The sequence below is a fragment of the Pseudopodoces humilis genome, chromosome 11, assembly GCF_049639895.1.
Source record: "Pseudopodoces humilis isolate 2021_Gansu_Grassland_sample_001 chromosome 11, ASM4963989v1, whole genome shotgun sequence".
Taxonomy (NCBI): domain Eukaryota; kingdom Metazoa; phylum Chordata; class Aves; order Passeriformes; family Paridae; genus Pseudopodoces; species Pseudopodoces humilis.
Window position 1 is genome coordinate 8,455,159 of NC_142210.1, and position 25,668 is coordinate 8,480,826.

The 25,668-nt window shown below is 41.0% G+C and overlaps 1 protein-coding gene across 1 annotated transcript; it reads right to left on the minus strand.

Annotated features, from left to right (window-relative positions):
- Positions 1-1,668: 1,668 nt before the first annotated feature.
- Positions 1,669-25,365, minus strand: WDFY1 (WD repeat and FYVE domain containing 1). Its single transcript, XM_005527032.3, has 12 exons — positions 25,144-25,365; positions 19,051-19,118; positions 18,246-18,319; positions 17,009-17,063; positions 15,513-15,663; positions 12,739-12,851; positions 10,245-10,371; positions 8,608-8,713; positions 7,187-7,288; positions 6,313-6,443; positions 5,228-5,336; positions 1,669-4,513 (listed from the first exon to the last, which is right to left on the minus strand). The coding sequence occupies exons 1-12, from the start codon at positions 25,278-25,280 to the stop codon at positions 4,454-4,456; spliced, it is 1,233 nt and encodes a 410-aa protein (XP_005527089.1). The 5' UTR covers positions 25,281-25,365; the 3' UTR covers positions 1,669-4,453.
- Between the last annotated feature and the right edge of the window lie 303 nt (positions 25,366-25,668).

A 25,668-nucleotide genomic window follows, 5' to 3' on the forward strand; every position in this document is an offset into this window, starting at 1 on the left:
TAATGACCCCATATATTTATTATTTAATTTTATGGAAAAAAATGGTATAGATTTTATTACTGATATTATTTTCATACTTCTATTGCCAGAGTAATAAAACAAGCAACACTGTCTTTGAATCTGTTCAAGAATTAGCTTTTGCATATTAAAAGTTGAGCAGACTACACAGCTACCTAGAGCCCATATCCTTACATCTTCCAAAGGGACAAAAAGCTTTGTAAGATCACTTGATAGCAGTCACTTAAGAGATCCTTGATCCTTGCCTTTTGTCAATGAGAGGCAGAGACAGCCTTCAAAGACCACATTGAAACTTCCTGTGAGACAGTTAGTTGATGACCAAATCAGTTTTTGAATGTTAGGCTGTCAGAAATTCATCATTTTCTGTAGTGCTTGATCACAGCATTTCACAGTCAGGTCATTCAGCACTCAGGACTTGGTCAACAAAAGTAAAAAAACCTTAGAGAGTTTTCTTTCTGAACTCTGTAGCAGTGAATCCAATCAACATAAAAATCTGTCCCCTTCTTGCATCTAGTTTATTCTAAATCTCCTTAAGGAATAAAGTCAGGTACTAAGACCTGGCACAGCTATCTGAAATTTAAATGAAGTTTTCAATATCAGGAATTTGAGAAGTCATCAACTGTGCATTCTCAGTGACAAAACCAGTACATATATTTTTGTGCTTTCACTACAAGGACACCACTTGCAATTCTCCAGCATCTTCAACTTTAACTAGAGTTCATATGCCTTATTCAAAACATAAGATGGTCTACATAGACATCTAAATGGGCTTTTCTGACTACAGATCAGAAACAGCTTCATTTTTTCCCACCAGTTTTTGTTGGAGCTAGAAAATGCAGAAATTTGCCTTGGGAAAGGTGAGAAGTTTAAGCTGTTCAAAATGAGACATATCATGTTAAAAAGAAACCATCAAAACCCAAAAACAAACAAACAAAAAGCCAAAACCAATTATTATATACCACACAGGCTCTTCAGCCCTCATTCAAAGGTGGCAAGTTTGTCAAACTCTTCCAGATTCCCTCTCTGGCTCCCAAATACCCCAAGGAAACAGTAAGCTATACAACATACTCATCAACCAACATTCAGACATTTCAAGTGTTACAAAGCACAGCCTGTGAACGCTGTGAGCAACTGTGAGGGATAAGGATGCTTTCCAGGTTATCTCCATCCTTTCTCTGTAAGAAGGTATCATGAAACAAGTGCAACCACCTTGTATGGCTGCAGTTTGTGTCCTCTGTATATATTATATTGTAGGCTGTGCTCACCCCATCAAGCAGAATTAGCATTTCTTTGGCACCTCAGACAGGCCCAAGGCATTTCAGAAAGGATCCTGTAGATAAGAACCTTTGCAGAGCTCTGAAGGGGAGCCAGATGAACCAGAGAAGATGTCTGTATGAGCTGGCAAGCAGAACACAGGATAGGGTTACACATCCCTAACTGGGATCACACAGCAGTTGCTCAGCTCACAGGTTCATTGTGGGCCTTTGACCTGCTGCAGTTCTTTCGGTTCCAATACAACACACCCAACAAGCTCTCCCAGGAACCTACAATTTGTACATGGGGCATGTAAAGGAAGATCCAGAGCACAAAATGCAGATTGTGCTTTCACAGGATGGAAAAAAAAAAGATGGATCATCCAAATAGACTAAGTGAATATCAAGAAATATTTTATTGTACATGTAATCAAAGTTTAAAAAACAGACAAGGAGGAGCAAAGGACAGATTTATCTAGATTCTCTTAACTATGCAGGGTACAGAAATACAACTAGGAAAGTATTAGCACATATTAGTACCCTTTGCTCCCCTTCCCTGCCCCAGTGGAAGAGGCTACACAAGCGAGATCTGTAATGCTTCAAATCAAGGCTTCTCAGTAATTGCACACTTGAGCTGACATAGTTGAAGTATGATCAGTTTCATGAGAGACTGTGTGCCTTCAAAATAGTTGTTTATAAACAAAACTACTCTCTCTTTAGTGGTTTGTGAGCATTACTCATTCAATACCAAGAGTATACTTAAAAGACTAATGATTTAGTGGCCATAATTGTCATTATATCTGAACTGACACTATCTTTAAGTATATCAGTTATAGAAAATAGATTCCTTAGGCAGTAGAGAATATATTATCTAGTGGCAAAAACATAATGTAAAGAAGAAGAGGAGGTATTCACAGGGAAGGGAGGGGGGAGCTCCATGCTGAGCAGGGGCACATTGAGTAATCAGAACTAAAAAAGCTGAGTTCTGGAGTGCTAATTGCAAAGGAATCGGACTTCAGCATCATGGGTATAGGTTTCAGAATGTCTAGGTTTAAAAATATGGTACCCGTTGCACATCTACATCAATCTCTCAGCTTAACTCACACCCTAGATCCTCCTAACCTATTACAGTGGCATATTAAACAATTCTAGCACTGTAATTCATGTTCTGCCTTACATGTCGTGAGGAAGAAAGCTTCTGTTCTCTTCCAGAACCAGATAGGATGAAGTCTGAAAGTGAATGCACAGAATTATCAGAGCTTATTCACCCCTGCAACACATTCCTTCCTAGTTTAGAAGGCTGAAGGCCTTCAGAGCATAAAGCTGAAATTGCTCATCTAGTGCAAGCTGATATTCTCTCAACAGCTCAAAAATAAGCCTTCCCAAAAACCCTAAGCTATACAGCATGTAGCCAGAGTTGAATCAAATCAGTGTGGCAAGTCTAAATCTTGTATTGAAGGCAAGACAAGTTTTGAGATCCCCACAAAAGATGGTTTTGTTTATTCTTCAGTGGCCCAATAAGGCTAGCAAATTAAAAGCTCTTCACGAAACTTCAAGAGAAGGCCCATGGAAAAGCAGAAAAAGTAACAATAACTATCATATTCTGGATTCTAATGCCCTTTGGAGATGATCAGATTTTTGGCTTGTGAATCATGATGTATTGATGATCTTAATCTATTTGAGCCTACAGCATGGTCCAATGCAGATTATTAGTGTCAAGTTACACACCTAGGGCTTGAATTCACTAATACTCATAGCACCAACTTGATGCTGTAAGCAAAGACAGCCTAACCCTCAACTCTTGTGCCAGAAAGAGCGTTTTACCTTTGATAATTGTGTAACATCATCTATTCCAGGCCAGCTGAACTACCCTTTTTTTGTCCTTACACATATTACATCTGTTTCCAGGTAAATCTTAACAGCTCCAAGCTTAAACTCTGTGACATATCACCTTAGCTTCCAAAGTTACAAAAGAAATTCTCCTTTACAGTATTCAAATGTAGAAGAGACACTCAACTGACAAACCAGTTTACTGACAGTATCTCTCACTAGTTATTTTCCTTATGTGCCAACTGCACAGTCATAAAAGCCTCACAGCTCTTTTTCATACTTCTCAGCTTTGAAACAGGAAAGGATCAATATAGATATCTCGGGATTGACACTCCTAGGTGCAGGGGAAAAAGCAGCTGTTCTGTACCTCAGTAATTATTGCTCAGTATTTATCTGTTTTAAGCAACATCAAGACAATATTTGAATTTATGCTGTACTTTAGCAGAGACAGATTCCCAAACATTAAAGAACATTAGCCTGTCCATCTCTAAAATCTAGCTGGCCATTTTTTGTCAACTGTTCCTTGTAACAAGGCAGGTTTGTTTAGGTTTCCATTCCAACATTACAGTTGTCAAAGTACATGGCTCCTACCTGTGGCCAGTTCTTAGAGTAGGTGGGCTGCACTTCTTCATAACTACAGAAGTTTATCAGCTATGCTAAAACACTACATAAAAAGCCCAGGATTGTTTGCAGACTCACCAGCTACCGACACAGAACAGCTGTACCACAAAAGTGATTTCACTAACAACTGAACTTGAAGACAAACACTACAAGAAAGCCAATAAAGGATCTTGTGTGATCAAAGATTCTCTTACTATCTCATCTGAGAGAAGCTACCTTCCACTTTAAACTATCTCCTCCTTCCATAGAAATAACCAACATATCTTTTGGAGGCAATTTAGACAGTGACTGCTCAAAAACATTTCAACAAAACTGCTTTTTGGAAGAGAGAGTAAGTTATTTTACTTTTGCACAAATTGAATTTACTACACTCATTTTACTCTGGTAATGTTTTAGCTACAAGGTATCTGTACAAGATATATCAGCAGAGATAGCACATTGTTAACACTACATATGTAAACTGAGAGACAAGAGGTCCTTCCATCCAGGTGTCATATTGCAGATAAACCATTTATGTCAGTCCGAGAGGCTGCGGAACCGCACTTCAGCACCACGGAGATTCCCGGGGAGCCCAACAGAAAAGCTGTGCTCTACAAGGGTGACTGTCCATCCTGGAACAGCAGCAGGAGGAGAATCAAGCAACCAGTGTTTGCAGTAATATTCTGAGGAGTATTCCATTCGTTCGGTGCATATTGCTGTACATAAGGTGCATAAACCTGCCACGGAGCAGATCAGCGGGAAGAGAAGCCAGTGGCAAGGCTGCATCCAACTACTGGCGTCATGTCCCAGATCTGCAAGAGAATTGTGGGGAATTACCCAGCATTAGTGTCAGATTCACAGGTCTTTCTGCAAGAGGCATAGAAGCAAACATAAAGACATCCTTGGACACAAGGTAACATCCTTTTTAATCTATGCTTGAGGAAAATCTCATAAAGAGTTACACCAGCCTTACAAGCCAAAAGCCAAATTTGGGGCTCAAGAATCTTCACACGCTTCTGTGTAGGTCTGTTTTAAGAGGTGTTATGCAGTTTGTCACAAACATGCTAAGAGCAAAACAAGGACAGGATGGCACAGTCTCAGTTGTGACACGCATGGTGAATGTAGAGCTCAGGCACAGCAAGATTCCCGAACAGTCTGAGCTCCATGCCACCATCTCATAACAAGGGCTTTCAGTGGCCATGCTCCAAGCCATGGAGCTCAGAGCAGTGGAACCCGCACATTTCCTCAGCTCTGTGCCTTTAAGGCTGCTGGCAGATTCTCCTGCTGCCCATGCCTGCTGAGTTTGTTCAGAGACACACCAGTAACAGATCCAACAGCTGCACTCCTACAGTGGAGTTACAAGTCACTTCCTCATTCAGCTGCAGAAGAACAGCCTAGCAAATACAATTCTGTCTTCCCACAATAGATAGCTTATAGCAGTAATTGTCACAAAGGAAAAAAGAATATACAAAATGAACTCTCTATTAAATATCTCTTAGAAATGCAGGGAAGAGATGCAGTAATACCTTCACAATCCGGTCACTCCCACAAGTCACCATTAGCCCTCTGGAGATGTCCATGGACATGTGTGAAATGTTGTGTTTTCCTTCATGAAAGGTTGCCAAGGAAGTACGGCTGCACAAGAACAATTGAAATTGAAATGAAAGCCAGCCATCAGATGATTATAGCAGTGCAAAATAAACTTCAAACAAAATGAAGTTGCTCAAGTACTAATAAATCAATTCCAAGAGCTGCAGTGCCATATTAAAGGGAATTAAATCAGCAAGTCATGCTAAGGCACTGGTTGTGCAATTGTACAGGTGTGATGTTTCTTGGCCTTCTGCAGCATGACTGTAAATAATACTATAGCAGAAGTGGGACACTGAATTAGAAAACGCTTTTACTCCCAGTTAGCAAAGTCAGGCTCAGTAACATTTTTCCCCTGCTGGCTACAGAAGCCAAGTAGGGCACAGCATTCCACTTTTCAGAAAAGCCCAACCCAAATCAAACAAAAAGCCCCAACAATTAAAAACCCAGCAACATAACAAAAAACCCCAAACACTCCCAAAATTTTCACATCTGATTACACTGTTTATATCAAGAGAAAAGTGGTTCCTTCATTTCTAAGACAAGTTTAATGAGGCAGCAAATGGTGTTTAACCTGGTTTGCTTGCATGGGGAAATAATGTTGAGCTCTGAAGAACATCCCCAAAGTTTTTAGAAAGTGTACATGAACTAATGCATATACATCCTGGCAGCTGTAATGCATTGTCTGGCACCCACTTAGCAATGTTAAGTGCAATCAATAGCTTTTAACTAAACTGAAATGTTGAGATAAATATATTTCAAGTCTAGATCTGGGCTCCTGGAAAAGAGGAACTAAAAATGATAAAAATGTTGTAATTCCACATCTGATCCAAATGTAGTTGCAGAGGCAGATGGAGAATCCCTGCCACCACAGTGCTTTCAGTCCCCAAGGCCTAATAGCAGAGAGTCAGCTCAATGTGTTCTGTAGCATTGTGTGTGGAAGTGGAGCAAGCCCAAGGCGTCCCAGTTTAGGGTTTCTGTACATCAGCAGTGTTACTACAGCTTATTACTCCTTAATACTCACTCTTCATCCTTGATCGACTCAAAACAGGAATCACAGACACGGACCTGGAATTCAAATCCCATGATTGGGTAGCTCGACCGTTTGGTGCTACACTTGCCACACACTGCTTGCCCACATTTTCTGCAATGATGCTTCATGGAGGAAGAAGAAAATAAATAAGTCACTATACTACATCACTTGACCAAGTGTCCACTGAACAACAAAAACAACAAGGCTTCTGTTTTGCGACCTGTTAGAAAGCAACCTGTTAGGAAATTCCCTGTTTCTCCAACCAAAGTCTCTGGAGTTCTGCACAGTCATTTGGATCATTAATGGATTTATCTTCATACTCTCTGTATATATCCTCTTCTTCTGCAAGCTCTTTCTGAGAGAAGGAAAAAAGAGGGTTGAACAAGCAACCCAGTTAAAAACAGTCTAAGGAAGCCAGAAACAGATGACTGTCTTGGTGCCTATCCAGTTCCTTCTTAAAGAAAACTATCTGGAAAGCTTTCATATTCTGGTGCAGTAAGAACAGGGCCATTAGTGCTTCACTGGAATGAGTATCTACACGCTCAGTTATGGGGCACTGTTTGCCATTTTACACAACACTTGAGGATTGGCTGTCCATAGTTCCAAAGCATGGGAACATTCAGAGAAATCCTACAGAGCATTCCTAGCACAGCCTGCTTTGACCTGTGACAGAAGTTTGATGCAACATTTTCATAGAATTTGGAAATGTCTTAGCAGTGCCTAGAAGTTGTAACTTCTCAATATACCTCACTTCAAAGCAGTGAAAATACTGAGAGTTGAAAAGATCTACCAGCTTTAGTGGTCTTCTGTTTACATTTTCTTCAGATGCTGAAGTACAGCTAAGCACTGAAACCAGCCATCTCACCTGTCTCAGCCCTATCGTCTTTGTATCCCACATTTGCTTTATGTTCCAGAAGAAAGGTTGTTCACACTTCTGACAGGAATCACTTTCTAGCCATTGAGGAGCCTACAAAAGAACAGGAGACATAAGCAATCAGAATTGTTTTCCCTCATATGCAGTAAAGGAAGTTTAAGAACCCAAAGTAAAGTCTTACTTGGAAAGATGCCCTGGTTCAGTTCTGGACACTAAAACAATAAACTGCCTAGAGCATAGTACAAAGAAAGTTTAGCAGAAAAACCCCAACTCAAGAATAGAGTTATTGGTTACCTACACACCTCCTACACTTTTTAAGCCTACAGGAATATGTTGTGATACTGCCTTAGTAAGAAAACTCATTCAAACATCTAAGTTACCAAACCCACTGCAGGCATTCAAAGACTGCTGCTCTGGTTGCCTAGATGGCTTTTAAGGACCAGTGTAGTCCAAACTGTAGAAGCTATGAGGCAGCAATCCCCTCTAAGAAAGGGGGTGTCCAGAAGTAAAATGTGTGAGTAATTATCTTTTCTACTTTCATGGGATTGCAGTTTGAAATGATTAGGGATTCATCTGCATTTTCCATCTTGCCCACGTCTTCGTTAAACATCCCTTCTCCCACCCACACACTTTTCCTGCTGTAAATGGACTAGGACAAACCAAAATAGAGCTTTTACACATTTCAGCTCTCTCAAATACTTTAGCTCAACATGCCTGTAAGAGACAGAAAGAGAGGCACAATATTTTTAGTACACAGACTTGAATTTAAACATGTATATTCTATACAACTTTATACATCTTATGAGGGGAAGTCTCCCTGAGATTTGGCAGGAGGAAAGCTGAAACAACAAAGCATTTTTTCTTTTCATTCACATTGTTGACAGTAAGAAAACAAGAGCACTCTCAGTTGCACCACCATGAACATGAACTGATGCAGAAATAAAGTGTACAACTGGGTCAACTGCTGTACACTGAGATCTTTAAAAAAAAAAAATTTCCTGGGGGCTAAACCTCTGCCTTCTGAAATGCATCTCACTTCTGAAATCTGCCTCTCACTTGAGAACTTATTTCAAGACTATTGAAGCACAATCCATTGGTTTCTTTACTGCAAGAGTTTGACTACTTTAGATTGTTCCAGAAGCAAAGGCCACAGCCATTCCAGTGAACCTGCTGTCTCTTTGAGATAAAACTCTAAGCAGTCCCAAGCACCCCTTGCACTTTTCCTGTCCTGGGAACCCATTTACTACAATGCAGTATGGACAGCCACTAGAACAAGTTTCAATAATATCATTCAGCTTTAAAGTGTCAGACAACATGAAGAAAGCAACCTGCAGAACTGACTAAGGAAAGTCATGGTAGTCTCTGAAAAGGGAAAAAAAAATAAAAATCTTTGACCTATGATATGAACTTACCTCTTCTCGGCTGATATCCATGTTCCAAACAGCAATTCCCCCATCAGCTGAACAAGACACCAGCTGCCTTGTCAACTGGATGTAGCAGATAGCCTGCACCTTGTCACTGCGAACAAAGCACACTCTATTTACTCACAGGTATTTAAACAAAGCTTGGTTTCCCAGCAAACCCTGACTTATCCTTGTAAATAAAGCTACTGACGAAGTCCAAAACTGATTTCCAGTTTGCTAAGTCCACTAAGTAGAGCTTTGAGGATGAGTGAACAGGTGCTGTCACCTGAGCACTACCCTAGCATCAGGATGTTGCTGAGAGTATTCTTACAGGCCTGACCAGAATACCAGAGCTACAGTTCCACGTTAACATTTGCTGGCAGTAAGCCCTGACGGTGAATTGAGTGTCAGCTGGCTCAGAGTGCATGTACAAATACTCTTCTGTGTTGGCAACTTGTCAAAACAGAGACAACTGGAAAAATAAAGAGAAATGATTGTTTCAAGATGCAACTAAGCAACAGACAGGGGTTCCACTTTTGGTAAGAAATCACCATAAATCAGGTTGTAGTTGCAAAGCAAAGTATGCATGCACCAATAAGACAATTTAAACCTAAAGAAAGTCATGGCAAAACAGAAGTCTGCCCTAAGAAATTAGACAAAGAATCTGAGTAGTATCAAACTGCTTTGCAACATCTAAATTGAATTAAAAAGTCATTCTGCTTCTCAGAAGGACTTACTTTCCAATTCAGTATGAAGAGAACCTAACTGCTACAAGTCTTCACCAGGACACATGATGCAGCAGTAACAGCAGTATTAAATTCTGCAGTCACTGCTTTCAGTTACTTTTTTGTAGCCAAGACTCTATTATTAATTCTTTAGCCATGAAACTAAATCCTCAAGATGAAACAAGTTCTAGAGCTAAGGCAATCAGTCTTGATCAAAGGTGGATAGAGGTCATCTATGGAATTAGACAAGAGAACACACTATACAAATATCTTTAAATATAAACAAGATCTCTACTATCAGTGCATTTCTAAGAAGAATATATCTGCCAACTGAATTAGAGCCCTACATTTAAAAATGGTAGCTAGTGTTGGGTCTCTAAAAATTAAGAGCTGATTGTTACAAACAACTACCTCAACTTCAGAAGAGTGACACTTTCTGAAGTTGAGAGACTACCCCTGTAATTTAGCCAATCAGTTATCACCTCACTGATAGAAAGACACATAGACCAGGAACATACTGAAGCTTATTTTATACGCATACATGAACATGCTTATATATAAAAGTCCTAGCCCTCCTCTCACAGGTAACTCAGTGCAGTATTTACAATACAGACACATGCAACTTTTACATATAGGCCAAACCAGATGATTTAGAATTTTTACCCACCTCTTTCTAAAACTACTTCTGTGTTATTTTTAAACCATGGTAATAAAAACGTATTAAACATGAACAAAAGATTTATCAGTAAGGCTTTCCAAGTACTGATTATCCTTCTTCCCCTTCAAAGTACTCAGGGCTCTGCACAGAGTAATTTTCTCCATTATTCACAATGATTCAAATATCTTGCCATGCTATTCAGTCTTCCTGGGGTTGTGTGTTCATTACAGGACATGTATGAAAAATAAGACTCCAATACATACTGATGTCCCTGGAGCAGCAGCGTTCGCCCCTTCCTTCCACCAATATCCCACATGATTATGCTGTGGTCAGAGGCACCTGAGAAGAGCAGCCGTTGGACAGGATCCCACCACAGGGAAGTAATACTCCCTAGGAAAGAACATTCTGCAGTTAGATGTAAGGGACTGGCTCCCCAACACAGTGATGCCCTCCTGGAGCGTTAAAGTGAAACCCGAGGGGTACTGCCTTACTCCAGTAACATACTGAAAGCCTTACGGCAAAGGAAGCATCCAACAGCAAAGTGCAGTCCTGACAGAGAGGCAGGGAGTACTGGACAATAGAAGAGATGTCCCTAAGAAGACAAATATAGCATAAGCTAGAAAGTCTAAGTTCTGCCCCTTGTATTTAGGTAGCTGATTTTAAGAGTTGCCAGGCTGCTATGTGAGCTTTGGAAGACAGAAGTGCTAACACTTGCCAGACAGAAACCAGTATCTACAACAGAGTGAAGTGCTTGGTCAGTAGTTGCAGCACAGCTCACAGGGTTCTCAGGTAAAGCAACTCCCTCACATACCCATTTACAACATTACCATAGTTGGAAAGAAACAGACGCAAAGAAATGAAGTGACAACTTCACTGCTATTAGCAAATCTGCCACTACTCACTAAATTACAAAACTAGATTTCAGAAGGCCCAGTGTGACTATGAATTAGGGATAGAAAAAAAATGAGTCATCTGACAGTACCAGCCTTAAACTAAATCCAAACTCATGGTAAGGCAGCCAGGGGACTAAAGGAGTAATTTTATTACTCATGCCAGCTATAGTTGTGAAGTTGGGACATTTTATTCCTTTGCAGAGGTTCTGCCCTTTAAAGAATCCTTCCATTGCTTGGTTGTCATCAAAAGCCTTGTTAGTCTGAAACCAAGATGATGAATGGTAATTAAAGCCCAGTTATTTTCAATGCTCTGAAGAAAGATTATTTTTTTTGCCTCCTTTAGGGCTATTCTGTTTTCAGACTGACCCATTTGGGAATAGCATGTGCACCAAAAAGGCACCGACTTTGAGTATTATCTCAGCATTACACAGAGCAAGCAGGCTGTTACACATGGTGAATTCTGGAAGCTGAAAACAAACTCTAAAACCATTTAAACTGCAAAGCAAACACTGCTTGCTTATGAAGTCACACTTAGCAAGAGCTAGAAAGCAAACAAGATGAAATTAGACTTTTGAAGTCTCAAACACAACTGCACGCAAAGAAGAATTAAATGCCATTTAAGTTTAGAGTTACTAGATCTTGAGAATGTTACACAAATATGGTGGAGGAAAAAAGGTTACACATAACCTGGTTTGCTTTAAAAAAAAACCAAAAAAAAGATGAAATTACTAGTACTACTAGTACTATACCAGTTGAAGAAAAATCTGCTTCTGCCCCTGAAATCATCTTTTATGCTAGCTCAGTTCTTGTTTTAAAGATCACCATCCCCATATGGAAATAGATGAGCCAAAGTTGGCTGCTGTGTGAACAGCACTGCTGAAGCTGGTGCTTGGAAACCCATCACAACTCAAGAGATAAAACACACACTACAAGAAAGTGCCACACAGACATACTGCTTTCAGACTAACTAACATCTACCAAGAAATTGAATTTGAACACAGACAAGCGCAAAATTGTAGAGGCAAAGAAGTCTTTAGGGCCAAGAGAATTGTTTTGATCTAAATGGAAACAATTTTAAATTCTCCTTGAAAGCAGAAAGACATTTATCACTAGAAAATCTCAACTTGCCTCCTGCATTCAAACCCAGCTGTATCATTTGACAATCATCTGTAGATCAGGAGTCAACCCAGCTTTAACAAAGCCTACTCTATTCTTTCAGCTGTTAAACAAGGCAGCCTTTTCCAGTGGGTCAGAGACTCATGACCCAGTAGTTCATCCTGACCTATATGCAAACTGTCAGCTGATTTGAAAGTTGCCTACATGGGAAAAGGCATTGTCTTGTTTATTTTTCTCAGCATATTATTAAATTACACATTATTCTGTGATTTGCTTTCTTGCCTTACTCATTGCAGCAGACAGTGACTCTGTATCATGTCATGGACTAGTTGATTCTTCATTTGATGTAAGGACTTCAGCTGTACTACAGAGGATGAGCCTTAGACTAGGCAGTTTCTCTAAAGTTAAGGAGACTAAAGCTTTTACAGGTGGCCATCTAGTGGATAACCTGTGTTTAACTGAACACATGTTTACTTTTATTTTTCATTTATAATAAAAATACCTGTAAGTATTTATAAGGCTAAGATTTCCCTTCAGCAAGAATGTATTTGTTCTTTAACAGGAAGTCAAGTACAGATTTCAACAGGTTATGATAACCACTACCTTGGACTGGTTTTTCATCTAGTATTTACCTTTAAGAGGTAGATATGCAACTGAACCCCTCTTACTCTTACAACTGAACTCACCCCAGCTTATGAAGAGATACCATATCTGGGACAAGTGGGTTTAAGTCAAAGAGTTACTTTACCTTCATGGCCTTTGAGGGTTGTGATAACTGAACAGGTATTCTGCTCAAGCTTCAGAAGAGTGATCTGTCCAGAATAATCACCAACAAACGCATGCTGAGTTTCATGATCATATCTGAACACGAGTCAAGGAGAAGCTTCATTTGTTCAAAGAGTATTTTACATGACTGAAACAGTTGGCTACAGAGTCTAAAAAAATTGGAAAATAATATTTTAATATGCCAGATCAATATTTACATAATTACGTCTAAAGTGGTTGGAGACTGTAATAAACCTTTTTGATTCCTTCCTTCTCATCACCCTTCCCTACATATGCAAGTCAAACTGTATAGAAAATAAGAGAGATGAGTTTTAGAAAGCCACTGGAGAAAGCCATGAGATAATCCATGCCCTGGGTTAAGGCAAGCCAAGTGGCTTCAGGTCATTTCTAGCAGATATTTACAAAACATACTCATGCTTGTCTAAAAGATGCCAAACCTCATCAGGCTACTTGTTGCAGTGCAGAGCTCTCTGCAACCATTAGAAGCACCTCACTGGACACTGGATGGCGTTCAGTCTTACCTAGTATCTTCTCCAATAAACCCTTTTGTTTTCTAGTGTGTTAGTGATTGATACCCCCAGGAGAGGAAAACCAAGATACAAGGGTGCTGACCATCCATAGCAAGTTCACCTTACTGTGGAAGTACACTCCCAATGTTCCAGCTACTGCCAAGGTGAGATTGTCTCATTTCTTGTCCTGTTCAGACAAGAAATGTCCTTCCCAGTTTTACCAATGCAGGTCCTTGAGTGTGGTAATGAAAACTGAACTAATTTCAGAAAGGATTCTGTCATTTAGTACTGAGATAAAAGCCACACCACATCCTAACATGGGATCCATTAACAAGATGGCACATTGGGCAAAAGCATTACACCTCATAACAGTTCTGATATTTGGTTTTTGCCACAGTGGAACTGTGAACTCCAGAAATCAAAGCATGGCAAGCCAGACGGACTAGATAATTTTCTGCTTTTAGAAGACTTTTGTTATTGAGAATATAAGCAAGAGCTTCAAAAGATCCATGCAGCTGATAACACATAACCCAAGAGCTGTGTATAAACTCAAGTGTCCTCCTGGAACCACACAAAAACAAAAGCAGCAGCTAGAAAAGTAGGCTCTGGTATCCAACAGAAAAGTCTAACTTTAAAAAGACGGTCTACCAAAAAGCCCACCACCCTAAGTGAAAATGCAGAGGCTTTGTCATCTGATGACATTCCAAAATCACTTAAGCCTTTGGGATCTTGAGATAAACAATTTGCTTTCAACAAATCCTCTAACTCCCTGAACATGTGATCCTTTCTTCATCTTGGAAGTTCAGGCTTGACTTATCCCCACTAATCCAGTAAAGAATAAGCACTCTGCTGTGTCTTTCAGAAGCTTATACATAGGATCATTAACAAACAACTTCTAAGGATACTTCCTGATAGCAAGGCCAAGCACACCAGCAAGCTGGTTCTTCCAAATACAAGTCCAAAGGAAGATCAATTACAATGGATTTTCAAATGTCAAGTTCTTCAGCAGAATTTTATTTTTATATTGATATAAAAGGTCATATTCTTTTCTCCATTTTAATAATAAACTCTGCCATTATTTGCAATAGCATTAGCTATAGAAGCCACTGATTTCAGTGGGGCTCAGACTGTTCACCAGACTGCTGTGAGCTGGTCTCCAACACACAAACCATTAACCTATTCTGTGCTGCATTCAGCTGAGGTGAGCTGCACATGGAATTGTTTTGTGGGACACAACTCCCCTGGATTCTAAAAAAGAGCATCAGTACAACAGCACAAACCTGACAGTTCTGCAGTCAGTAAGGCAGGGTCTGCACAGACGGGAAACCTCAGAAGGCCAGATGTGCAGCTGGCAACTGAGCTTTCCTCACAGCTTCTTACCAGGATACAGGCTTACAGCCACTCTAGAGAGGGCTTCATGTTTTCAAGAGATGTTGACCTGTTTCAGCTTTTGAATCTCGCTACTTCTAAAACATTATGGTCATTAAACCTCATAGAGCAACCAATAACCTTCAATTACTGTCCCACCACATCTAAACTGCCACCATTAACAAGTGCTAAAAAATAGTTTTAGAATTTCAAGTATTTAACTTGCTTTCAAAAGCTTTGATATGTGAACTACCTTTCAAGTTACTGGGTTTGTAAGTCTTTTACAAGAGAAAAGAATGCCCTGAAGTACTTACTTACACCTGAATAGACAACCAGAGTGACTAAGCTGCAAATGCTGCAGTTAAATGTAGTTTACAGAAAGCAAATTGTACACAGAAAAATTAGTACTGGTGAATAAAGTTTCAATGTACCTGGTAGCTTAAAGATAGAAAATATTAACTTTAGCAAAGACAGAAAAATTAAAACAGTCTAAAGGGTCTTCATGATGTTTTCTTCTCTAGAAGGACTCAAAGGCACACTGGCATCTGTTGAACAAAGTGACTTGCCCAAGAAGTCTATGGGCCAGGCTATAGATAACAGTCACTGCCACAAGATGCTACAGACACATCTCAAAATTAGGAACTAGTACAGACTGGGATTTCTGCAGCTCAAGGTCTCTTCTGCTATCTAATAACCACTAACAGAAACAAAGGTATTAAACTTCTAATGAGAATAAGAGTGAGCAGACTTGCAAGAGATGTCACTCCAGTTTTTATACATGAAAAGTTAGGAACAAATTGAGGTAAAGGAACAAAGTACTCTTCCAGCTTCAGGGAAGCAATCATTTTTTAAAGGATACTGTAGACATGAAGCCCAAGAGGTGAAGTAATGTCTCCCCAGCATGCTCCCACTCCTGGTGCACATCCAGCTGATACACTTGTCGTGACCTGTGCTGATAAGCCACTCTGATGCCAGGCAGAAAGTAATAGCAGACACCCGATTCTGGTGAGCTGTTAGAAAAAAAAGGTTCCGCATATTTTTCCCCAAAAATCAAAGTGCTGTGTACTTCCATTATAATTCAGACAGACTGAGGTTGAAGATGATATCTAGGCAATGCCCCAGGGAGATCTTTTACCACTATATTATACTTGCATCTAGGCTGAAAGAAAAGGTTCCCATAGTTCTGTTTAGGATTTGCCTTCTGAGTAGCTCAAGTGAACTAAACCCACCAGTTAGCTGATGAAAGCCTTTCTCCCAGAGAGAGAGAGCAGCTGAGTTCAGCACAGATATCCAAGGTTAAGGAACAGGCAAACTCTTAGCTTCCTCTAGTTAGCTCAGGACTTCTGGAGAGTAATGCAACACATCTAAAAACTTGAATTGCTTTATTAAATGCATCTTTTCCTAGCCCCAGAGAGATATGCTCACATTCATAATTCTAAGCACCTGAAAGGGTATCTAGTCCATGGCATTCAAACTGCTTCCTGTAACCAAATCCCACCCACCTTTGTTGAGAATGCTGACACTAAGCAAGAAGTTACACGTGCTTTAGAAAGAAGCTTCCCCTGCCCCCCAAGATGTAAGTACTTCCCTTGACAGAACTGTCAAATCATCTCCCTTAGGATAAAGGGAAGTTTTGTTGCTTTAAGAACAAGGTCTTTTTCTCCCAAGCAAGAACATTGCTTCTATCGGTGTCAGGGAGTCACAAGACAAACTGTACTTTGTTTTGCTACATAATCTGCAGTCTTTAAGAGCTTCCTTCAGGCCTTTCACATAAATACTACGATTTTAACCAACAATTGAGTTTTGTATTTCTCTAAAGGACATGTAGACAAATGCTGAAATTAGTATTTCTATAAATATTAGAACAATCCCACAAACCCTGTTTCCCACATATTGGAAAAATAAGCTCTTTTTCATCCTTGTTGCTCTCCTAGGATGACAGAGAAGGTAAGGACTCTTACCTTGAGCTCAAAGTAACCAAGCCCATTGATTACAAGAAATAAGGACAGAGATTGCAAATACCAAAATGCACCTTTAGAGAAAGCTCTTACACCAACACTCATGTAGTACAACTACTCCATCTGAAGAGCAAAATCTGAGCTCACTGGTTCTGGCTCATTACACTTGCAGGCTAATAATGTAGTGAACTTTATGATAATGACTACAACTTGGACTCAGCTGTCTAACAACATTTTTCTTATGGCAGTTATCCCTCAACTAAGTGACAACTCTACGGTTAGTCAGAGTTAAAGCGTATCTGGATTTGATTAATCTGTGACTGTGTCCAGTTTTCCAAGCATTGCAGATACCTTCCCTTTACACAAATGTTAGTGTAGATAGTGGTTAACAGTTTACCTGGATAGGTCTTCACAAAATTCATCTTATTAAAGTCCTCAGAAATATGAAATTCCTAAAAGCAAAGTGAAATTGTTAGAAGATACCACAGTGTCATAAAGCAACATTGACACTCAAAAAGGAGCAGCAGCCTCACAGACCAAAATTTGCATAGCAGCAATATATCCCACAGAAAAACAAGCAGCTTCTGAGGCTGGAGCAAAGTATACTGAAATACCAACTGTAAATTAAGGTTTTAAGTGAACTGAGTTTGCAATGGGGAACATCCTTTCAGAACTGAATTTGCTGAAGGGAGATAATAGGAAGATATAAGATCTCATTTGTCCTCAGCAGGAGCAAACAAAACTGTATCTTGTAGTACTTAGGATTTGCACTTTTGTGACTTCACAATAGACAGTTTTAAGTGACAGAGTTCTTTATTTGATCCATTAGACTTAATGATATTTTAGAAGTCTCAACTTGAAATTTCAAGTAGTTATCACTAGAATTCTATGCAGTTCTTTGTAGGCTATTCATAGTAGTCATCTGTAGAATCACTCTTTATGACATTCATGCAGTACTCTGTCTCTTTATGGGGCAGTTATTATTCTGACCTTATTTTCACAGAGAAAGGAAACTATTAAAGCATCTGAGAATCACAAGATTCCCCCCCTCCTTTACCAAGGAGGGGAAGAATAAAACCCAGTTTCTGTTCTGCCAAGTGTGTGTTCTCCAAGACAGGGGCAGCAATTAGAGCAAGAGTATAGAAAGAGAGAAGAAAGAATTCCCAGCAAGAGATGAACGCAGCCTCTTATAATTTTAGAGCTAGTGTTGAAATTTCTACATCATAAAAAGATCTGCAGCAAGCAAATCCAGAGGTGTGTGCATGGCAGGATACACAGATCCATACTCCTGGCCAGGGGCAAACCAACTGCAGTTCACAAGCCCTGTCAGAGCACCATCATGGCACTCTGCCCAGCTTACTGCTCTCCCTTCAGAAGAAGCTTCTTGGCAAAGTGTAATTGTTTGGGTCCATTGCTGCACTAATGGGGCTCATTGGGGCTACCTGCCTCACATCTAGCCAGAAGAACTTTTGCTTTGCAGTCCTCCCACATCAATCTCAGCTGAACTGCCAAGGAGCTCAGCCATTTACCAGTAGCTGTATTCCAAAATGAATGGAAAGGAAACAGGCTATCAGCTGCCAGTAACACATGGACAATTCTAACCTACATTCAGAAGAAAAGTCACAGCAACTTACCATGATAGCTCCGTTATCCTGGCCAACAAATATCCGTCTGCTGTCATGATGATAAGCCATGGCAGAACATGGTGCTGCCAAAAAAGCAAGTACATTACAGTATTTAAATAGAGGTATTAGGATACACATGACTTTAATAAAAGTCAATTCTTTCACTCAGGACAAAAGCTGTTTAAGTAGTTTGATAGAAACATCCTTAGTCTGCATAGTTAACATCCCTTGGAAAGACAATTCAGTTCCCACGTGTGAAGCTGAGGACAGGAACATGACTACTGTAACTCAAGATATACCAACAGGAATCTTATGCAAACGTGATTTCCTGCCGCAAGGTGCAACTTAGCAAGAGGAATTTTACACAGGCTGAAAGCTGAGCTAACAGCAATAGCTAGTTACACTTAAGAACTTGAGCTCACTAAAATTATTTCAAATGGAGATCTGAAAGAGAAAAATGCACACCCTGGAAAACAGAATATTCTTATGTCTCAACTTTCAGTTAGTGATTAGAAAAGCTCACATAATTGGGAGACAAGTTATTTGCCATCATCTGAGGCAACTCCAGCTGCAGATCCACAATGATTTATCTGGTGAAGGATGTGGTTCTGACAACACTGCCACAGATCTCACCCACCATGCAGCTAGTTTCAAATCAAAGTCTGAGCTAGACTTGCTGCAAAGCTCCCAAAATCAAAATCATTGAGGAAATCCAGCCCTTGGGGAAATGAGAAGGAGGTATTCATACACACAGCACAGGTACAAAACCCATACTATGCCTGGCCATCACTTACCACATCCATATTGTACTTACATGCCATGGTGTGATAGATGCTGGGCCAGTACTGCCCACTGTCCCTCTTCAGCCATACTCGGATTGTCCTGTGTCATGGGAAGAGCAGGGAGAAGCCAGCTGTAAGTGCACCATCCCTTGCATCTGAACCACTTCATTACTTATGGATCACTCCACTCCCCTTAGCTTTTGTGCTACTCAAATATAATAGAGGAACGACATAACAGAAATAACAGCACTCAAATACTGCTCTAACATAACAAGAAGATTAGCACTAAGAATAGGCACCATTTGGAAAAGTTTTCTTCAAAACTATTTACACATGGAGTTTCAGTAAGTATGAAATGGAAATACTCTTTCAGCTCACCTCAGAAATTGCTACAAATTGCATCCCTTTACTTCCTTCTTGTCTCTGGTTTATGTAAGTCAAACTGCAGAAACCTTCTATCTTTTGCAAAGCAAACCACAGTTTGTTTATAGCAGATTAAGTGTCTGATACATTTTAAAAAAAAAAATTGCAAGTAATTTAATCATGGAAGTCCAAACCTTACCATTTTTACAGCACCTCTGTGTAACTCACCCTTCAGCAAGCCAGATACAGAATATTAATAACAGAAGCACCTCATCTTCTAAACCAGTACATTACTGACATCTCCATCCCCAAATATTAAGAATATCCAGAGGACAGCATATCTAACTCAGTATTATTTCCTCTAAGCCATGCCTCTAATCCCTCATGTAGAAATGCAAAGGACAAGCAACATTAGTTGCTGTTAGTTCGCCCTGCTTCTCTGCCCTAAATATGATCAGGATGATGAGCCAGTCAAATGGAAGCCAAAAAGCTGACAAGATGATTTGGACAGAACGCTACGATTCTTTATAAAATTTGCTTTAGTTTGCAGTCTTCCAGAATCATCTCTTGGAAGGAAATGGTAAGTGGTCTTGAGAATATTTAGCATTTTACTACTCTGATGACTGTCAAATCCTGGGTGGAGGGATATAAGAGTATCGGCAAGGAAGTGGAAAGCTATTGTCAATTGAAAACATTCCTACAACAGACACATCAAAGAGACTCTACATCAAGAAGAGCACACATATAAGACTGTGTTAGGGTTAATTTAAGTCCTCTTGAAATTTCCTCTCCAAACCATTGTTTGCCTTTTTGTTACTGTTTAAATCCAACTTCCTAGTTCCTAAATGATCTGTAAATAGATGTACCTGGAAACACTGTCAAGAGGCTTCACTGAGCTGTTCTGTTTACAATTAGCTAATAAAAGTTCTGGTATTTAGAATTCTCTAGAAAAATACTAGGGGACTGATTAGTTAAACATCATGTAGGATCAACAATAAAGAGTTAAACAAAAGGAGCATGGGAGGGGACCAGTGTCTTGCAACACAACCAGAACTTTTCAGAACTTTTACTGCTGAAGATACAACATTAGCATTCTAATTTTGTTATCCATTTAAAGGCTTTTATTTAAACACCGCTCAAAAATAAAGAAGAAAATGCCCACCCTTAATGTACTACTTTTTGAAAACTTGAAAGCAATACAGCTGAGCATATACTGCCCCAAAACAATGATTTTCAGATTTTAAATCAAGTTACTTTTTTACCAGTTTTGGGGTGTATGTACATTAGTCCAGTCCACTAAGTATTTTGCATCAAGACTGTTTCTTAGAAGCTATCACTTCCTCTTTACAATAATCGTCAGCCTGCCTAATGTCAGTAAGTCACCAGTTCAGAAGAGCAGTTGTTACTTCTTGGTAACATGGAATATGGGAAAAACAATGTTTTCAAGTCATCCTAATGATGCCAACCTAATAGCACAGGTCAGCACCTACACACCTTTATCAGCTTTTTAGCTTGCTTTTTAAAGCAGCTCCATCATACTCAAACTATTCTGAACATCTCAGATGGTGGCTTCCATCCTTGCTAATTTAACTCTTTCACTTCTAGACAAAGTAATGTAATTATTTTTTGTTTTTAAAAATCACATGAGAAGTTATCATCGTGATCAAAATCATGCATTGCTTTTTCAAAAGCAGACTTAGCTTCCTCTCAGTATTGTGGTTAATTATACTGAACTAAAGGAAGCTAAGATTCATTTCTTCTATGAAATTATTTAATAGGAGCATAACTCCTGTGTTGATCATCAACAGTACAGTCTCTCAGTGAATGAAGTCGAGAGTCTAAGCAAAAAGCTGCAAGAGTTAGCAAAATTAACTTCTGAAAGCTTCTTATTTTGGTTAAGTAAGATTTAGACTCTGCTCACCTCATGCTTGCAAAGCTGTCAGACAGCTTTATATCTAATTATATAAAGCTCTGACTGAGCAAAATTTGAAGAGATCGTTTCACAGTAGTCAGCGAGTGACCTGTGCCAAAATGTCACTTCTCCCTGATTCTCTCTCCTACAGACCTATTTTTGTGATGCATCTCCTTATGGTAGGACAAATTAATTTGTGAAATACTAGTTCTTAAAAGAAGTCCGCCAGTAATGCTGCTCCCGCTATCTCCTTCAACCAGTCAATTGCTTTGTTAGGACAACTGCCTTAAGAGCCTTTAGCAGTTTCCTCAAAACTTGGTCTTTATTTAATGACAAATTCTGTGCTCAGTACTTGAAAAGAGCTGGCTACAACTCATTTCTCCTTAAGCATTCCCTACTAAGGGTCTAGAAAGACACCGGGTTGTTTGACAGCAGTCTCAGTAAGGATGTAAAAATGCTGAAATTCATTAAGGAGCAACCAGAGATAGATACAGACTTTTTAAATTCTAGACTCAGGTCTCTGAGAGTGGCAGGAGGAAGCCATACTTTAAAAATAAAAGATTAAAAATTACCTCCAAACTTCCCTAACATTCAATATTGAACCAGAAGCTGCCTTCAGCTGGGCAGCATAGACATTTATACAAACACAATTCAAAGGAGTTTTGGCATAGGATTTTTTAATGTAATATAAGGAAAGACACTCAAAAGCCATCTTCAAGCAACACTGACTGTGGCTTTACCAATTTCTAAGAGTTTTTATTGTTTTCAATCGCCATTTCATTTACAGAGTTCATTTCCTTAGCAGCGCTGGAGGAAAAATTTGGGGTTTAAGAGCAGAGACAATGCTGTGTTCCAACAGTGCCTGTGCTCCTGCCCCCTGCAAACCAACAGCACAGGTGCCAGGGAGGGAGAAGTGATGAAAGACCAGCAGTCAAATCCAAACCTGTTACAATACCAGCACTGCTGCAAGGTTACTACACAGCTACACCAGCCCTGTTCCCACTGCATCTTCCTAACTCCTTCAAAACACCAACAGCTGCTTTCCTACCCAAAATCAAGCACTGACAGTTGTTTTCCTAGCAAGGACAGAATTCTGCCTCTTTCTGGTAGTTTAACTAAATCAAAAATATTTATACTGTTATCACCTTGTTCCCAAAACAACATTAGGAATCTGGTTTAATTGCAGTGCAATGGAAGCTCAAAGACACAGCTGATAGTTTTTATCAAATTTCTGCTAAAACTAAAGCATGCTTTGACCAATATTTAAGTTTCATAAGCAAAAAAACAACAAAAGCTAATACTGTACTTTAAGCAGCTACAATGGTCACCAAACACCAGCATTGAAATGTGCCAGTGACTCCAGAGCTCCTGTTAGCATGTAGTAAATACATTACTTTCATCTTGCATTTAGGGTCTTGTACACAGCTTATCATCTCTGAGCATTCCCAACTGCAGCTGGGAAACACTCTTCTTGCCATAGCTATTTGTCTGCTGAGGGACACACTGCAACAATTCCCAACATTGTCTTGCAGCCAGGGTCAGACAAGATGCCAGCAGGGACACAGAGTTAATCATCCTTTCTAGATAAGTTCTGAGAAAGCTTCACAGATGGCAAGTGTCCTGCTGAAACATCCGATTGTGGAAATTAACTCTTTGTCTCCTGCAGGTACTCCTGTTTCTTTTTTCATCTTTAAAATGAAAAAAAAAATCATGGAATTTTGTTGGCATTCACAGATCTACTATGAAATTTTCTGTATCCTCTGAAAAAATAAAACCATTACTTTCCATTCTAGGAAATATAATTTAAAATAGAAAGAACTACAATGAGTAATTCTAACAAGAGAATAATCTGCAACATTCACAGAGAATGTTTGTGCACCAATGTTTTCCTCACTACCCAACTTGTAAACACATTCCTCTGACTGGTTATTATGAAATACTTGACAGCCTTAGCTGCATTAAGATGTAATAAAAAATACTTCAGCTCTGCTCTTAGTACACAACACAGCAGCTCTTTTGCTCCTTGTACTCTGCACTTTGCCAGCAGCATAATCAGTTTCACAGTATTAACACCTACACCCCACTTGTAGTGAATAAACAGGGGAGCACTGTTTGACAACATGTTGAACTGTAGGTGAAAGCTTTGATGTACTGTAGGAGGTATCCCAGATTAGAGGTAATAGAGTGCAACAGTTTCTGAAAGTTTAAAGATTTAAGTAATTTCTCATGGTAAGGCAGGTGCCACAAATTCAGCCACGAGTCCTCATACTCACTTTGAAATTACACACACCAAAGGTGGGTGGTGGCCTCTGCTCTCCTTGCACAGGTCTGTATCTGACATCAGAGCTCGCCCAGATAAAGATGCAGCTCCATCCTTGGCTCTTATCAGCAGTCTAAGCATGCAGGCTGCTAAACCTTCGGCATTAGACCTTGAGTTTAAACGCTGCCACTGTCTGCCACAGGCAAGTCTCTGCAAGCCTGTACCATGAAACTCTGTAAAGGCCAAACTCTGATACAGAATCTTAAAAATCACTATTTCCTCTTCTGTCCTTCAGGAAGCCCATCAAAGCAATCTGAACACAAACACAATCACACCTAAATGACTGGAAGGAAAGGAAGCTGTCCATTCCCATCCAAAAGCTGTTATCCAACATGTACTGCACAAAGGCATCTCCATAGGAAGGGATGACACGAAATAACCACACAGCTGATCTGTTTGCACTTTTTGACCTAAAAATAAATTGCAGAAAACCCAATTCAGGTAATACTATTACTCTGCTGATTCTAAGCACTCATACCCTCCTATTTCTCACAAGGTCAAGCTTTCCAAACAAAAATTCATGCAAATATTAATGCAAATTTAATTTTAGAAGTTTTATACTATAACAGTAAAATTAGCCCTGCACCAAGCTACACCTCAAAGAATGCACTTTTGTACCTTTAACATCGTTCTGTCAAACGGAGCCACAGTTTCTTAAGAAGCATCTCCCACCCCTTTTCACATTTAAAAGACACTCTCCACATAGCACGGGTGAAATTACATCTCTCGCTATACACTGTAGACCCCTCACCACTCTCATGGCCACAACCCTCTGTACTACCTGCTTCCTCATTTCCACTTTCACCTGAGCTCATCTGTCTGCTTAACGACATTGCCAGCTTGTGGCACACGTTTCACATGCTGTGCGAGCCAGCGCCGAGAACCAGGGTTAAACTCTAAAGACACTTTCCCTTCCAAGCAGAAAGCACCGTGCTCAGCAGCTCATCACCCCCTCTCCCCTCAGATCTGCCAATTCACTCCCCGAGCGGCTTCAGCCACAGGGAAGCAGGTTTGGGACCAGCACACCGAGCCATCAGAATGGGCTCGTTCCGACCGGAGCAGCTCGGGGAGCTCCAACTCTCCCGTCAGGCAAGGGAAGCAGTGACACACTGCAAGTGTTTCAGCCAGCAGAGCGGAAGGCCGAGGGAAACATATTCCCTCACTCCTGGTTCTGCTCATAACCTCTGTAGGACCCATTCACACACAGGGCGAGCTGTGCTTTTCAGCTGCTCCGCGGGGGCAGGTCAGCGCGCACGGAGCACAGCGGCTTCTCCCCGCCGGTGGGAAAGTGACAGCCCCGCGTCCCGCACCGGGCGGGCCGAGCCAGTCCTCCCTCGCAGCTGACGGCATCTTCCTCCCTGGGACGGCGGCTCCGCGGATTTCCTTACGGCTGCAGGAACCGAGTCCCTGCGTGCCTCCCGGCAAAGGCACAGCGCACACACGGATCTCCCTCTGCAGCCCCCGCTTCCCCGGCTCCCAGCCCAGCCCCACGGCCCGGCCCTGCCCGGCACGGAGCGGGCCCCGGGTCACCTGTCCTCGCCGGCCGTGATGACGCCGTCCTCCTTGGGGATGAGGAGCGCGGCGCTCACGGCGTCCTGGTGCCCCTCGACCTTGCTGAGCAGGACGGGCCGGCGGCTCTGCGGCCGCGAGTGAATCTCGGCAGCCATGGCCCGTAGCGCTGCGTGTAGCGGCGCCGCCCCGCCGGGCCGAGGTGTCCCGAGTAGCGGCGCAACCCCAGCGCGCTCCGCTGTCGTCACGGGCGGGGCGGGCCGCCGCCAGCCGTATTCGCTAGAGAAGAAGGGCTGAGGGGCCGTATTTCGTAGAAGAGCGGAGATCTCAATCTGGCGGCGGGGGCTCCGGCCGCCTGCCCTGCCCGGGGCGGGACGTGTCCCCTCCGCTATACCCGGGCTCAAACACGTGGCCTGGGCCGCGGAGCTGGCTGTGTTCTCCCGTAGGCTCTGTCCGGGAAAGGTCATTGCTGTGACCCCGGCTCAAGGAGCCCAACTCGCTGCCCATCCCCGCTGGCTTGGGGCCACCGCAAGGCAGCAAAGGAAA